General features: G+C 40.8%; 2 protein-coding genes across 8 annotated transcripts in view; one reads left to right on the top strand and one right to left on the bottom strand.

Moving 5' to 3' along the window:
• Positions 1–2,426: 2,426 nt before the first annotated feature.
• cd36 (CD36 molecule (CD36 blood group)) lies at positions 2,427–9,668 on the top strand. Of its 2 annotated transcripts, none has more exons than XM_082509585.1 (12): positions 2,427–2,720; positions 3,097–3,257; positions 3,391–3,535; positions 6,467–6,622; positions 6,706–6,797; positions 6,969–7,018; positions 7,129–7,198; positions 7,428–7,615; positions 7,729–7,847; positions 7,946–8,019; positions 8,849–8,903; positions 8,998–9,668. In XM_082509585.1, the coding sequence occupies exons 1-12, from the start codon at positions 2,598–2,600 to the stop codon at positions 9,169–9,171; spliced, it is 1,407 nt and encodes a 468-aa protein (XP_082365711.1). In that variant the 5' UTR covers positions 2,427–2,597; the 3' UTR covers positions 9,172–9,668. The 2 variants fall into 2 exon arrangements, with proteins under 2 accessions (XP_082365711.1, XP_082365710.1); XM_082509584.1 differs by having other exon boundaries at positions 7,428–7,619; positions 7,733–7,847.
• Positions 9,669–14,985: 5,317 nt separating this feature from the next.
• sema3c (sema domain, immunoglobulin domain (Ig), short basic domain, secreted, (semaphorin) 3C) overlaps positions 14,986–16,402 on the bottom strand; it is a 44,236-nt gene continuing 42,819 nt past the window's right edge. For all 6 annotated transcript variants that reach the window (XM_082510737.1, XM_082510738.1, XM_082510741.1 and 3 more), the window contains one exon: positions 14,986–15,646. In XM_082510737.1, coding sequence (XP_082366863.1) covers positions 15,224–15,646 — 423 coding nt within the window. In that variant the 3' untranslated portion in view covers positions 14,986–15,223. The remainder of the gene's footprint in view (positions 15,647–16,402) is intronic.

Below are 16,402 nucleotides of genomic sequence, written 5' to 3'. Positions count from 1 at the left end.
ACTAGACATAGTGAAGATATATACCTCAGTTTTTAAAAAAGAAGAAGTTATAAAATACTTTCCCGGGTTTTACTTGCAGCCATAAGCACTGTATCTATTTTTTTTCTCTTCGTTTAACAAATCCTGTAACTTTCTGTGCTTAAAATAGCTGAAAATGTTCCAAAACTACTTGAAATTATCATCAAAATATGAAGAAAGTACAACTTTGAACACATTTACTGTAAAGCATTACCAGTTTGTACCACGGGATGGTGCAACAAGTCAATGTAATGTGTGTCTAACCAGCCAAATGAAAAAAAAGCATTGTTAATTAACACCGGTGTACCCCACCTCATGTCACCTTATGAGACTAGGGAACCCGTCCCAACAGACACACCCAGTCCTGAACTGCCCTGAAGAAGATGATGGATAAATGGATGGACTTTTAAAATGTTTGACTGTTCCAGATTAAAAAAACAAACAAACAAACAAACAAATTTGCTTGTAGGTGTAAGGTGACCAAACATAAGTCAAGGAGCTAGAACAGAATTAATATTTAACATATTTAACAGCAGTACCATAGTGCTAGAAAAGTTACATTCTGTTTTGAAAGTCGCTTCTGTTTAATTGAAGAAGGTGACAGAAAAACATCCTAGACTCTTCAGAGAGATGAAGTAAGCCAATCTTACGGAATATATTTAATGCCCTTCTTTTTAAACATTGCTTACTGTTTTGTTGTGCTGCTCTTCACAAGACTCAAACCCCCGTGGGAGCACTACATGGCTTTTAAATCAATAAAGCCCTTATAAAGGTGTACATTTTTAAGAAATACAGACCAATTTTGTGTGCATCCAAACAGTTTGCTAGTAAGTTTTTTCTTCCCCTAGTTTTAAACATTTTATGATTAAAATTACATGTTTCAAATTAGAAATAACTAAAGACATTAAAGTAAAGAAAAGAAAAAGCCTGTAGGTGTAGTGTGTGCCCATGCAAAGTGAAATCCTGGAGTCACACTTGCAATAAACAATGAAGTCAGTCAGGTGAGATTCATCCTGTTTGACAACTGTATTTGTTTAAGCAGACAGAGACTGGCCTTTGGCAAAGATATGTAATGGAATTATTGTGTAAGCAGGCCCACTGTGCTGAACGTGCGGCGAGTAACGAGGCAAAGGTGGTGCTGCCCTCTAGTGGCAATAACACGTAACTTCAGAGTGCATGTGGTGGAAATCCTGAGTGGATATTTTTTTACACAGCACCAAGCTGCACGAATTCAGAACGTTTAAAAGAGGCACTCCAATAGATTTACACCTAAGGAGTAATTTGCTTGTCAGATTGGGTAAAATACCCCCTTTAGAAAGCAGTACTTTAATGACTATTGTTACACTGGAAGAGCTTTCTGTAATCGGACAAAATTACACCTCATCATGTCAGGGTGATGTCATAGGGGCTGTTATGGTTTCGGCTTGAAGCGTCACCTTCATAGCAGAAAGCATTTTTAGAATCTGTGTGCTTCCCAGGGAGGGTCTAAAGGCAGTTGCATTATGGGAAGTGTAGTATTCAGTGATTCTGAATAAGGCCTATAAGGAATGAATTTCAAAACAAATCCACGCTAATTTTCTTTCTCACCGCTTATAATATTGAAATGGCACACCAGGCATGCAGTCTTTTTTTAGCACGTAGTCCTGTATAGCCAGAAAGACCCATCTATTAATCTATTAACTAAAACAAGTGTGAACGATTTTAGTGCTGTTCACCATGCCAGACTATGTAATTAAAGAAACACAAAAGATAACAACAACCTTTAAATGATTTTTCCATCCTTGCATGATTGTAATCAATATTATATTGCTGCTGAGCAAGCTCCAAACAAATAATGACAATAAAAAATTATTTCAACATAGACTCATGATAAGCATGGGGGGAAATATCTTTGCGAGATAACGTGCAATTCATTTCCAGCCACACAGACACAAATACAGATAAGGCATTATAAATGCACTGTGATAATGGGAATATTCTTAATGATTTATGTGTTTCTTCTTTTTGAGCTTGTGTGGTCTTCCCCAGGACTGTAAATGAGTAGAAGTAGTAAAACAGGCTAGAGATGACTAGATATACATATGGATAAAATATGGATCAGAATAAGAAAGGACTGCTATTATATACTCTTATACGTCTTTGTCAGTGGTTTTATTATAAAATTTGCAATAAGAATAAACTAAAATCTAACAAAATCATGTACAATAACAACCTGCTCACGTTATACTCGCTCCCCATGTCCTGTTTCAACCTTTCTCCTCAGCCAAACTGTTATCACCTTGCCAGAAAGTGCTTACTCATACCAGGTTAAAACTCCTATCAGCTGAACCATAATCCTGTCTTGTCATTATATAACTTAATTTATCTGGCACCTGCAAGATATGTGTGTGCCTTTACCTGGCCTTTGCTGTTCTGTCAACTCCTCTGATAGTACCGCCTGCCTGTGCTGCTGCTGCTGTTCCTGATACACGGGCAAGCTGCACATACTAGCACACACCACAAACACAGAGACAGAAGGAGAACAAGCAGCCAGGCAGCCAGACGGACGTACGGTTGGAAGGAAGGCAACACACACCACCATGGGCTGCTTTAGCATTAAGTGCGGGCTTTTAGCCGGATCTGTGTTTGGGGCGGTGATAGCCATCCTGGGAGGCATCCTTATCCCAGTGGGGGACATGATCATTGAGAGGACAGTCAAGAAGGTATGGTGCTCATGTTTCACCCTTGGAATCAGGATAGGGAGTGATAGAGAGTGTGAGTGTGTGTATGTGTGTGTGTGTGTATGTGGAGATCAAGGTGAATCAGGTGAAATGAGAGGGAAGAGGCGTATGTTGTGGAAAGCTGCTCCAAGCACTAAACAAGAAGCCGTGCAGAAAGCCAGGCGTGCCGTCTTGTTTTCGTCTGTCAAAAGCATGTGTGATTTCTTTTTAGACATTGTGGAGACGGTCTAAATCTGAACGATCTTTTAAAATAACAGAGCATCCTCCTTTTTCATGTATCAGGGGAGCTGCTGGCCTGCTGGCAGTCTTGAGGCATGTTAAAAATAGATTGTGTGTGTGTGTGTCTGTGGGGTTTTAGGAAGCTGTCATTGAGCCTGGAACGACAGCTTATGACAACTGGGCAGCTTCAGAGATCGCAATTTACAGGCAGTTCTGGTTCTTTGACGTGAAAAACCCACAGCAGGTCGTGCAGGAAGGTGCATTTCCAGAGGTACAGGAAAAAGGACCGTACACATATAAGTAAGTTGGATTTGTTTTCCTCCTGCATATCATTTTAATTTCAATGTCATTCGGTATAGTGATATTGTTTTAGTCCTTTATCACATTTATCTCATGGCACACCACATGCATTCATGACCCTCTCCTCATTAAGGACAAGATATCTTCCCAAAGCGAACGTCACATTCAACCCCAATAATACTGCCTCCTTCGTGCTGCCCTTGGGTGCCATCTTCGAACCATCCATGTCAGTGGGACCAGAGGAAGACACAGTCACCTCACTCAACCTGGCAGTGGCCGTAAGTGTCAGGGGCTGTGCATAGTGATTCCCAACTTGTGTCAGCTCTGCTTTTAACAGTTTCTGTACCCTCTTTTTTTCTTTTCTAATGCCAGTACGAGCACATGCCAAGGCAAGCTGTGCTGGCTTGCTTTTCAAACATTAATTTTAGATTCCAAACCTTTTTTGTCTTATGACCCTCCGTATCATTTTGTTTATAACGAAAGAAGGGTTACACTCTACCTTCCAGGATGGTTCATTTAAATCACAAATGAAAGCAAGGATAAAAGAAAGGGCTCATCAATGTATTGCAGAAATTGTGTATTTTCTGTTTCTATTTCATGAACTAATTAATTTATTTATTTAAATTTTTTTTTGTGATACCACTGAGGAACCTGGGGCCTGTTCAAGGAAGCGGATTTATTGCAAACTCTGAGCTTGTTAACGTTGACATAATGGAAATCCTGAGCTTTCTATTCCAGAGTGAGATCTTAAACTCTGGTCTGCTGTGAACATAATAAGTTAGATGTTAGGTGGTTACTTGTTATATTTAGACAGGGTTTTGTTACCACAGTGACTTTATGGACAGCACATCAGCTATACACTAGACTGAAACATTTACTGTACATTACTCTAATAATCCCTGCAATATACTAATAACTTTAAAATAATAAAACGGGACACACTGTAGTTTAAAGGGAGTTATTGAGTCTAGGCTACACATGGTCTGTTAGCATTTTAAGTTGAAAATGTTAACACATATAGTCAATAAGTAATGCTGAGCAACATTTTAAAATGTACGACAGATGTATGAAAAATGAAATTAGTAGTTAAGAAAGGCTTCAGTTACATAGATTGTCAGCGACCGCCTCTGGAAACCTTGAATCGCTGGGGAAAAATGTATATTTCCTGACTGGTGGTTCTTTGTGTCATTCTGAGTAGTTTGGGAATGTTTGCAGCCAAGTCAGTGTCTTCCATGAAAATTACAGGTGACCACTGCACCCATTCACCTTCACTTTTCCTAGGACCAAACCAGTTTCTGGGTGATTTTTGGTCCAGTACGTATAGATATTTGGGATCAATTTCATGCGTACGACTCTCACCAACCTCTAGAAATCACCTGTACTCATTTTAGTACCTTATCCCAGGTACTATGATCAAATTGAAAACTCTGAAAACTGTGGCGAGTGATCCGAGTAGGTACTAATGGAAAAGGGGATCTAGAGAACAGCTGTTACTACGGGATCACTGATCGATCTGTAGGCCTGTTTGACGAGATCTTTAGTTTCACAGCAAATGCCAGCAACCGCTAGCAACCATCTGCCAACCAGTCAGGGAATACACATTTTTCCCTCACAATGGGTGGTTTCATATGGTCACCAACAGGTCTTTATGCTCTTTCCGTTTACAGCCTATTCATTACATTTAAAACTGGAAGGTAAAATTTGACAGGATTTAAGCCTTTAATCTCTTAGGGGAAATTTAAGTTGGGTTAGAAATGACTGAGTTGATGATGCTGAAAGTTACAATTCCTCTTTTCCCCCTGCTGTACAGATCCACATTTACTTTCTTCAGTCCACAGGACAAAAATAGAGACTGTTCAGACTGTGCTGAAATTAACTAACTAGCTATTCTGGAACCCAAAAAGCTGAGTTTCCTAAATCAGAGTTAATCAACTCAGAGTTAAGGGTTAGACTGAGAGTTCATTAAACACACCTGCTGGAACAGGGTGCTGACCTCCAGGTCTGTCTGGAACAAGTGCACAAATTGGTAACTGAATATTGAGGGCAGCATGGTGGTGTAGTGGTTAGCATGGTGGTTGTTGTCTCTCTGTTAGCCCCGTGATAGGTTGGCAACCTCTCTAAGGTGTTCCTTGCCTCTTGGATAAATGGAAGAGAATGGATGAAAAATAGAATATTACTTGCTAGATGAATGGGGCTTTGATTAGCAAAAGAAGTTGACCTGAATTTGAAATGCATTTAGCTGCACTAAAATAGCAAATCTACACTAATCTTAATTTTAACATTATACATATATAACCCAATATACTTGGGTTGGTTAGTAAGATGTTTACCAGCAGATAGTATATGGTATAGCCAAAAAAGCTAATATGGGAAGCTAATATCTCTGACAGCTCCAACAACTTACTCTGACAACTTTAACGCTTTAAATGAATAGGCTGCTTAACTGCCACGTTGCCCTGGAAGTTTGCAAAATATACAACATGTTTGCATATTCACTCACACTCTAAGAAAAGGTTTTGAAATGCTTAGAATAGCTTTAGTGGTACTTCCTTTTATAGAGGCGTAAAAAAAAAGTTCTCAAGAATTCTCTTTTATGAAAAATTATAGACACCTCAGTGTTATCTAGTATCACCTTTATCATCACTATCTTTAACTAATTGTTCTCTGTATGACTTTATCAGTCTGTCACGCTGTGTTGGGAGATTTTTGATCCACTTTACTTTATAATGCTGCTTAAGCTCATCTTAATTTATTGTCTAAACTCAGTTTGATATTCACCTTTATACTTACACACACACACACACACACACACACACACACACACACACACACACACACACACACACACACACACACACACACACACACACACATCTCTTACTGTGTTTGAGGGTGGAACATACAGACAAGTGGCAAGTCAATGGCAATTTTTCTTTATGAGCAGTTTATGAGTGTTCTCTCAAAACTTTGATAAAGCTTTAACAATGAGTGTGAGTTTGCTTGTAGTGCTTGCAAGTAATTAAGAAGAATCACTCTCATAAAAGAGGATTATTTTCTGCCTTATATCCTGAGACAACAGCTGCTCTTGTTTGCACATTTAATATATGTACATAATACATATGGAACCATATTGCTTTTTTTTGTGTGATACCTTCATTGATGATAGCATTTTCCAAATGTAAGGGTTTGTGTTTTGGATTTTCTTTCAGGGGGCCTATTCATTGCTTCCTCCAGCATCACATATCTTGCTAGACATGGTCATAAATAGCACAAATTCTTCCCTATTCCAACACCGTACAGTTAAGGAGCTGTTGTGGGGTTACCATGACCCAATATTGAAAGACACCATCGGCCTATTTTCACCTGTAAGTAAACACTTGTACCAAATGCCAAATGCAGCATAAAAATCAATTATTTAACAAATTTGAATGAAATATGTTTTCCACAGTATAATGGTACCACTGATGGCCCCTACAATGTCTTCACTGGAAAGGATGACATTTCAAAAGTGTCTGTAATTGACAGATGGCGAGGAGAGACGTGAGTACAATTATGACTAAAAATACCGCATTTGAAGTCTGTAACTTTGATCAAAATTCGTTTAATGGATAATTAGATGTTACATTTTAACTACAACCATTTATTTATTTTTGTTGTTAAATCCAATTGTCAATTGTCAGTGTTTCTGACAAATTCAATCTTGTCCCACAGGAAATTAAGCTTTTGGAATGATACATATTGTGACATGATCAACGGGACAGGTACGTAGGATAAAGTAACATGTGTTCATGTACATGTAACGTATTTCTACAGCTCCTGATGCAGATGAATTACCCTTATGAACAGATTTTTCCCTGATTCTTTTCCTTAGATGGTTCTTCCTTTGCTCCGTTTGTGGATAAGGATGTACCCCTCTATTTCTTCTCATCAGACATCTGCAGGTGATAAATAATTTCATTTGTAGGTAAAATTTAATTTGATCGTGCCTGATATCAAGATCTCTTGGTATTTCCTGGAAAGGCAAGTGTTGGAGCTTTACTGTAACCTTTGGACTTTATCCTATCAGTAACCACTAGGGGTCAGAACTTTGTTATATACTCCTGTGTGAATAAAGTTGCTATGTGGAGCCAAAGATGAACCTGAATTGACTTCTTATCTGTTTGTCTTCAGGTCTGTGTCAGCTAGCTATGAGAAAACTATGAATCTTAAAGGTATTGAGGTCTACCGCTACAGCCTCCTATCATCCACTCTAGCCTCTCCTGTGGACAACCCAGACAATAAATGTTTCTGCAGAAATTATGAAACCACCAAAAACTGCACCTTGGCTGGAGCACTGGACATGAGTTCCTGTTCAGACGGTCAGTCAGCATACAGCATATCATGATTCAATTGGAAATTCATGCATCCTAAAGTTATAAGGATTTATCAGTCTGCCCAGCAGCTTTTAATTCTCTGTTTGTCATCTTAACAGGTAGACCAATCTTCATCTCTTTGCCCCACTTCCTTCAAGGCAGTGAATATCTACGGGAGGTTGTGTTGGGCCTACACCCAGATGAAGAGCACCATAAAACTTTCCTGGATGTGGAACCTGTATGAACCAATGCTATTTTATTTGATGTTTTTTTTACATTTTAGGAACAACAGGAGTTTGTAGATGCTAACTTTTATTTATTGTATATTTCCACTAGATTACTGGTTTTACCCTTAATTTTGCCAAGAGAATTCAAGTCAATATGATGTATGGACCAGCAAAAGACATTACGTAAGTTATCGTTCACCTTTTTAAAGGAATTAAGAGGTGAAAATTTGCTGTTTGTGTAGATTCAACAAATATTCCGTGGAAGGATGCAGACAGACAGAACACAATTATGCCCTTCCAAAGCAATTTGTAACTCTTACATGACTTTTTTCAGTATGAAGGTGCCTTTTTGCAATCTTGTATGCCAGTTAAAGAATTATGAAAAATGTCCAAAAGGCTACAGTGTGGTGGCTTGAGTTACCAACAGTGTAAAGAACCCAGGACTAAGCAGTCTAACTAAACAAAAAAAAAATAAAAATAGAGCTACTGAATCAGGAGAAAATGACTTGGGCTAAGGAAAAATGGGATAACTGTGGGATCCTGGCAAGTGTTAGGCTATTATTTAAGTTAAGCTCAAGCATTTGGATAGCTTGTCTTGCACTGGAATGTGAATAATTTAGAAAACTATCGGCTATTGTCTTTACACGTGCCGTAGCTAACAACATCAGTTTGCTAATACATAGCATTAACCATCTTGGAGTTAATTTGACTTATGGTGTTACAAAAATAGCAAAATTAAATGTTTTTAGACAGTTAGAGGCATTTTACTACTGTTTCAACCAAGCGATAATTGAATATAGTTATTTAGGTGCTTTTTATCTGTCTCAATGCATCTCTTGCCATAAGCTAACTATGGCTAATGGTAGCTTTAGAGAAATTACATGAAAGAGCTATTTATATTCTTATATTTATATAAGAAAGTGACTAAGCAAATTTCCTAATCTTTAAAACTAGCTGAAGAAATACATTTTAAGAGCAGTGAATATGAATTAATTAACTCTTTGTCCTGCAGGGTGCTTAACAAAGTGAAAGATCACACGTTATTACCTCTTGCTTGGATGAATGAGGTACGTAAAAGTAAAAAATTATGTGCGAAGCCTGTTTGTTCACTTTTTTTTTAATAAGTCGTTTTTTCATATTCTGTGTCCTTTGTGTAACCAGACGGCAACGCTGGATGATAAAACTGCTGACATGTTTAAGAGGGAACTTCTCTCCCGCATTGATATGTTGGAGATAGTACAGCAAGTCTTGCTGATTGCAGGTGTGATCATCTTTTGTGTGTGTTTAATTGCCTTCTTCTGTGTGAGGAGGAAAAGCAAAGCAAACCTTGGATGAATGAATCATTCATTTTACTGTTTGTTGTATGAGCACAGTGCATTGAAGCTGCTACATCAAACGTTTTGATATAGACTCGCACTTTTTTGGAAATTTTTGCGTTATTTTGAATTATTATACCTCCTGTGATAACTGGGAGGGATACTGTGATTTTGTAAAGCTGTAAAGAACTCATTTGCCAAGTATAATTTTAATTGCAAACACTGTAATATTAACTGTATCAGGGATTTCTAGAGGGAGAGCACATGGAAACTACTCTTAACTGTCAGGTAATGCATCAGACCTCTGAGAAGAGAGACATGGAATAGTTTGCCATCATATGAAAGAAATGTACATGAATTTAAATATTATGTGAATGTATGCTTTGCTGAACTAGTGTATTTAAAATAAATAAATACTGGAAAAGAGAGACTGTTATCCAATACCCTATTCCTGCATTGTTCTTTATAATTACCAGGATATGAAAGCAGATCTGCCGTATATCCCTTTTGGTCAGGATACAGCTTGCATGGCCCCCATGGCTAAAACAAATCTCTGCATCACTTGCTTTACCTTGAGTGGCCTATAAATCAGACAGAGTGATAAAATAAAGCTGGTGGGATCACTATACTCTGGTTGTGAATGGAACTTGTGATTGCTTGGTAGGAAAACAGTATTTCTGCCACTCTTTAGTAGTTTTAAATGACCCTCTGCAGGGTCCTATGGGTGTCTTTGAGTCTGCTGTTCCACACGAATCTTGCTTGTCACTTATACTGTAAAGCGTTTTATTGAGATTAAAAAAAGGCAAGTCTCTTTGCACTTATATTTGAGATTTGGTGTACAAGGCCTGTTTGAAAGTCTGAATCCTCTTAAGTTTCCATGTCCAGGTATGATCTAAATATTTGGCAACTTTTAATGTTGTCTGTTTGTGAAGTACAGTGCTGTTAGTGCTTTTGCTACGCTTACATCACTCTTGGATCTACTCTTATATCCACTTGCATGAGTGTTTCATGTGATTTCACCGTGAACTTTAAATTGAAAGTGAAACTTAACGTCTGTGTCAGGCTGTCCAAATCTTTGAAATAAGCATCAGTGAATACTGGAAGATCAAGATGGCGCCGAGTATGGCAGCCTCGTCGCGAGCTCCCCCAAGCAACGGCTTTCTTCTGTGTTTAATTTTACTTTTCCTTTATTTTTTCACGAGCAGCACTTGTCTCCTTGTGTACGACCGACAAACCTTACTGGACATAAAAGACGGTCTTTCTTATAACTTTCCGGAGTTCAAGTTTTGCAACACGGACGCTCCGTTTGCAGACCCCCCATTCATCTCACCTGAGACGCCTTTGTTCTCTGGCCCTGGAGGCCGCAAACGCCGACGCAGAGGGAGAAGATCTGGCGTTCTGGTTCGACTGAGACGGCGCACTTACAGACCACCGTTACCCAGTTTATTACTGGCTAATATGCAGTCTCTGGAGAACAAGCTGTGAGAGCTTCGGGCACGGATCTCATTCCAGCGAGAGATGCGGGACTGCTGCGTGATCTGCCTCACAGAAACCTGGCTATCGGACAAAGTACCGGACTCCGCAATACAACTGCCGGGGTTCTCTGTGCACCGCGCGGACAGGTCACAGGATCTTACTGGGAAAAGCAGAGGCGGTGGTGTGTGTTTCATGATCAACAACAGCTGGTGTGATTATGCGAACGTGCACCCGGTCAAATCCTTCTGCTCACCGGACCTGGAGTACCTGATGATTAAGTGCCGGCCATTCTGGCTACCGAGGGAATTTACAGCAGTGATTATTACGGCCGTTTACATTCCCCCACAAGCCGACACTGACCGTGCACTCAGGGAACTGTACAGCGCGATCAGCAGCGAGGAAACCGCACACCCAGAGGCAGCGTTTATCACAGCCGGAGACTTTAATAAGGGAAACCTGAAGAAAGTCTCACCAAAACTCCATCAACACATCCTTTTCAACACACGTGGAAACCGGCAACTCGACCACTGTTACACCTCTTTCCGGGATGCGTACAAAGCCCTCCCCCGCGCCCCATTCGGCCAATCAGATCACTGCTCCATCCTGCTCCTGCCCGCCTACAGGCAGAAGCTGAAACAGGAAGCTCCAACCCGGAGGGCGGTGCACTGTTGGACGGACCAATCGGAGTCTGCGCTGCGGGACTGTTTTGATCACGCGGACTGGGAAATGTTTCACGTGGCCGCCAGAGACATTGATGAATCACAGACTTTAGAGGGAAAACCAGCACACCGCAGACCACGGCCTCTCTGTGTGAGGATCTAAACGTATTCTACGCTAGATTCGACACAGCGAACACCATGAGACCGGACAGTGTGCGCACCGCGGATGACGTCAGTGCGCACACTGTGTCTGAGGAGGATGTGCGGAAGTGCTTCAGGAAGGTGAACGCGCGCAAAGCTACTGGTCCGGACGGGATTCCCGGCCGCGTCCTCAGGTCATGCGCGGCTCAGCTGGCTGGAGTGTTCACGCACATCTTCAACCTTTCCCTCTCTCTGTCTGTAGTCCCAGCCTGCTTCAAAATGGCCACCATCGTCCCTGTACCCAAATCCTCCACCATCTCCTCATTGAACGACTGGCGACCTGTAGCCCTGACCCCCATCGTAAGCAAATGCTTCGAGAAGCTGGTCAGGGACTTCATCTGCTCTGCACTACCCGACTCACTGGACCCTCTACAGTTTGCATACCGCCACAACAGGTCCACTGATGATGCCATAGCCCTGACACTACACACTGCCCTGTCACACCTGGAGAAGAGAGACACGTATGTGAGGATGCTGTTTGTAGATTACAGCTCAGCATTCAATACCATCGTTCCCTCGAAGCTGGACAGGAAACTGCAGGATCTAGGACTGAGCAGCTCCCTCTGCAGCTGGATCCTTAGCTTCCTGTCTGACAGACGCCAGGTGGTCAGACTGGGCAGCATCACCTCATCCCCCATCACACTGAACACTGGTGCTCCACAGGGGTGTGTACTGAGCCCTCTCCTGTACTCACTCTACACCTACGACTGCACAGCCACTAACAACTCCAACATCATTGTGAAGTTTGCGGACGACACTACAGTGGTGGGTCTTATCACCAACGGTGATGAGACGGCTTACAGGGAGGAGGTCAGCGCCCTGACCCACTGGTGTCAAGACAACCATCTCACCCTCAACGTCGCAAAGACAAAGGAGTTGATAGTGGACTTCCGGAGGTGCAGAGAAGTACACACCCCCATCACCATCAACGGCGCTGCTGTGGAGAGAGTGAGCAGCTTCCGGTTCCTTGGCGTACACCTGGCTGAGGATCTTACGTGGTCAGTACACACAAACAAAACAGTGAAGAAGGCGCAGCAGCGCCTCTTCTTTCTCAGGAGACTGAAAAGATTCGGCATGAGCCCCCGCATCCTCAGGACCTTCTATCGCTGTGCCATTGAGAGCATCCTCACTGGATGCATCACCACCTGGTATGGCAACAGCACCGCCTACAACTGCAAAGCTCTCCAGCGAGTAGTGCGGTGCTCTGAACGGATAATTGGAGGTGAGCTTCCCTCCCTCCAAGACATCTACAGGAAGCGGTGCCTGAGGAAAGCGGGGAGGATCATCAAGGACTCCAGTCACCCCAGCCATAAACTGTTCAGACTGCTTCCATCAGGAAGGAGGTTCTGCAGCATCCGGTCCCGTACCAGCAGACTGAGAGACAGCTTTTTCCATCAGGCCATCAGACTGCTGAACACGTCATAGACACCTCAGCTTCACTACTGGAACTTCAACATTATGCACTCCACACTGTATATAAATGCCACTTGTTTTGCACATATTATTATTATTATTATTATTATTATTTTATTTTATTTTTTTACTATTTAATTTGTAAAAATGTGTACACACACACACACACACACACACACACACACACACACACACACACACACACGTAGGAAAATATTTAGTATACACATCCAGAAATGCATACACTATTATATATTGTACATATATTTATTAGTTTCAGGTTGGCCATTCTTGTATTTTGCTCGTTTGTGTTGTTGTGTTTGCACATCTCTGTTGCTTGTGGGGCTCGCACACAAGAATTTCACTCGCATGTGCTGTGCCAGTGTGCCTGCACATGTGATGTGACAATAAAAAGTGATTTGATTTTGGTGATGATATTTGGTATCCAGCTACTACCCAGAGACTAAATTGCAGTTTTCAGTGGAGTCCACAGGGTTACACACCAGAGGCTCAACAAAAATTTAATTTCAATCTCCCTACTAAATCCTCAGGCGAGCAATTTTGTCCACTCAGACAAAGCCTTCAAACTGGTACAGGAGTGGAAACTTTTGAAAAAGAAAGCATGGAGTCCTACTTGAAAGTTTTCTTGCTAATCCATGACTGTTGGCATTTTATTGTGTTTTTCTATCCAGGTATACTATTGCATAGTGAATCAAAATGTGATGGCACTTTAATGCATTCATAATTCCATTAATTTTCACAAGACCTCCAGTACCACAAGCTGAAATCCAGACCCCCAAACAATGACAGAGCCTCCACCATGTTTAATGGATGGCTGCTCACACTCATTGTTGTACCTTTTTCTGTACATACTGATACACTTTAAACCAAAAATGTAAAATTCAGACCCGTTGCCAACTTTTGTACAGTACTGTAGTATTAAAAATGTACAGGACCATTAGAAGTTTGTCTTGTGCTGTGGTTGTATAGTAAACACTAAGATTTGTTGGTAAAACTGGGAGTGATCTGAACAAATTTATTCAGGCTACCATGACATTAATAAATAGAAATACATATTTTTCATAGGACTAAAATTACACTGTTGACATGATGCTGGAGAGATCTGTACGAGAGAACGCTAGAAAGTCTTTTTCTCAAAATCAAAATAATACTGTATGCCTCTACAATTTGCAGACAGTCGCAGTTAGTTGGCGAAATATGTTGAAATTATATACACATTTAAAACACAATACCTGGCACGACATTAAATTAAAAGAATGAAACATCCAAACAAACAGAGAAACAACAACAAAAAGCTCTGTACACAAGCAACAAATAATCGCTATCTACATTAACTATGCTTAGGAGGAAAAAATTGGCTTTTCACATATGTTGAAGGCTCTAAATCACAGACTACCTCACTGACAATTACTACTTCTGAATTAAAAGTATGTCCAAGTTGCTGGAGATAGCTCAGAAAATGTGGATCCAATAACGGATACTGTCGTGTTTCAGCAGCTGCGTAGTTTTACACTAATTAAAATGTGCGTATCTGCTAGCTTGGTTGCTAAAATCTAACCGAGGCGAGGATTTAAGACACCTTCTATGAACATGCGTCTGTGTTGGAAATGAGAGAATTATGATACAATATGCAGATTAAACATGAGGCACATATTCATACAGCACATGTACATCTGAGTAGTAGGAATAAATATAGACGACATGTATGCAACAAGAATTGCCATTTGGGTAGCATCAGCACTGGACGTAAAGCTTGGCCTTTGAACTAATAGAGTTTTAACTTTCGTCCCTTCAACACCACACTTTTTATTGCCGTGGGCTCTTAGCATGACCATTGTTTTTGTAAACAGTATGCTAACTACATATATTCTCAAAGTCCTGTAGAGTGTCCCATAATTTAATCGTTTGGTTAGTTAAAAAATAAAATATTCAAAAAGGAGTAGCATCTAATAAACATGCATCTGCCTATTGCTTGTCCCTTTTCAAACAGCTCCATTTAACACGAGCTTTTTAAATGACTTTCCTCTTCTTTCAAGAAGCACAAATTGACTGTGAGCTGATTTGTGTTGTGACTGTGAAAAAAAAAGAATGGCTCATGTCACAGCCTTCTGGTCACAGTACCTCATGCAAAAAAAAAGGACATATTGCTATATAACATTTCCCCATGCTTCTCCCTCTAATGTCTATCAACTACGGAGCTCTGAGGTTGAGATGAAAGTTGGAATATGGGGATCTGTAACTGTTTTGTGGGGACTATAGGAAGTTGTGCATGTCTGTTTTTGCAGCTGCAAGCTCCTTCTGTCAGTCCTCTGGGTGATTGCGTCTATTGCGGCTCTTCCTCCGGTCCAGCAATGGTTTCAGTTTGGCCAAATCCCCTCTGAGAGGTCCGGGCGGCTCCGATGGCTGCTGCTGCTGCCTCTGTTGGAGGTTCTTGAGCTCCTTTCTCTCTTTGCAGTATTGTTGCACTGCCAGGTTCTCTGCGGGACTGAAGGCTGCCAAAAGGACCTTGGGGTGCAAAGAGCTGGTCCATGCCCAAGGCGACTGCTGCTTGTCTGTCAGCATGCTCACCATGGCTTCACTCAGCACATGCAAACGGATTTTGGCGACAGTGCGTTTAAAGCCATTCTCGGAGGTCAGGCAGTAGTAAAGACCCTGGTCGGACAGCTGCACAGAGCGGATGAGGAGGCCGTGCTCGGTGGAGAGGACGCGGTCACTCAGCTTAACCTGCAAAAATATGCAACAAAAATCCTGGCTAAAAAATGCAGATTTAGGGGATCACTTAATGATTAATAAGATAAGATTCTTTATTGTCGTTATTCAAGAATGTACAGCAAAATTATGGTGCACCGCCAGGATAAGGACTCTTTGCAATCAGCTAATGAACACCTATGAGAAGACTAACATTTTTAACATTAATAAAGGGACTATTGCTTGTAAGACCGTTGTTTATTCCTCTAGTATGGTTATTTTTTACTTTAATTTGTCACTCAATAACGTAGGGCACAGATTTATTGCATGACTGGAGACATTATAGGAGAGAGACTCTTAAGAAATCCTGATAAGAAGCCTGTCAGAAAATTGTGCAATGGCAAGGATGACCGTTGTATGACTTGTCACACCCTCAAAAGTCAAATTAGGAAACATGTTTATTCATTTATGCATGTGCTTTTATCCACTGGCTAAATAAATGCCTGTAATAAATATCTTGGTGCTATCAAGAGGGATGGCGAGTGGCGAGACTTGACTAGGACATTCAAGTCTCAGTTATTCATGATTACTGATTAGAAGATCGGAAGACAGCAAACTGTGAATGTATATTTTTTTTCTAAAAAAAATTGAAGTACCCCAAATTTTATATGTGTTTACTGCTCAAAATTATAGTCAATAATGACTAAAAGTACGCCTGAAATGTTAATTTAAACCTAAGAGCTGTGGGAAGTTTAAGTGTTGGTTTGGCCACCTGAAAGTTAAAGTTAAAGA

This window comes from Aulonocara stuartgranti, assembly GCF_965226115.1.
Source record: "Aulonocara stuartgranti genome assembly, chromosome: 17".
Taxonomy (NCBI): Eukaryota; Metazoa; Chordata; class Actinopteri; order Cichliformes; family Cichlidae; genus Aulonocara; species Aulonocara stuartgranti.
The sequence above is the reverse complement of the archived record's forward strand: the minus strand, read 5'-3'. Positions and strand labels throughout refer to the sequence as shown.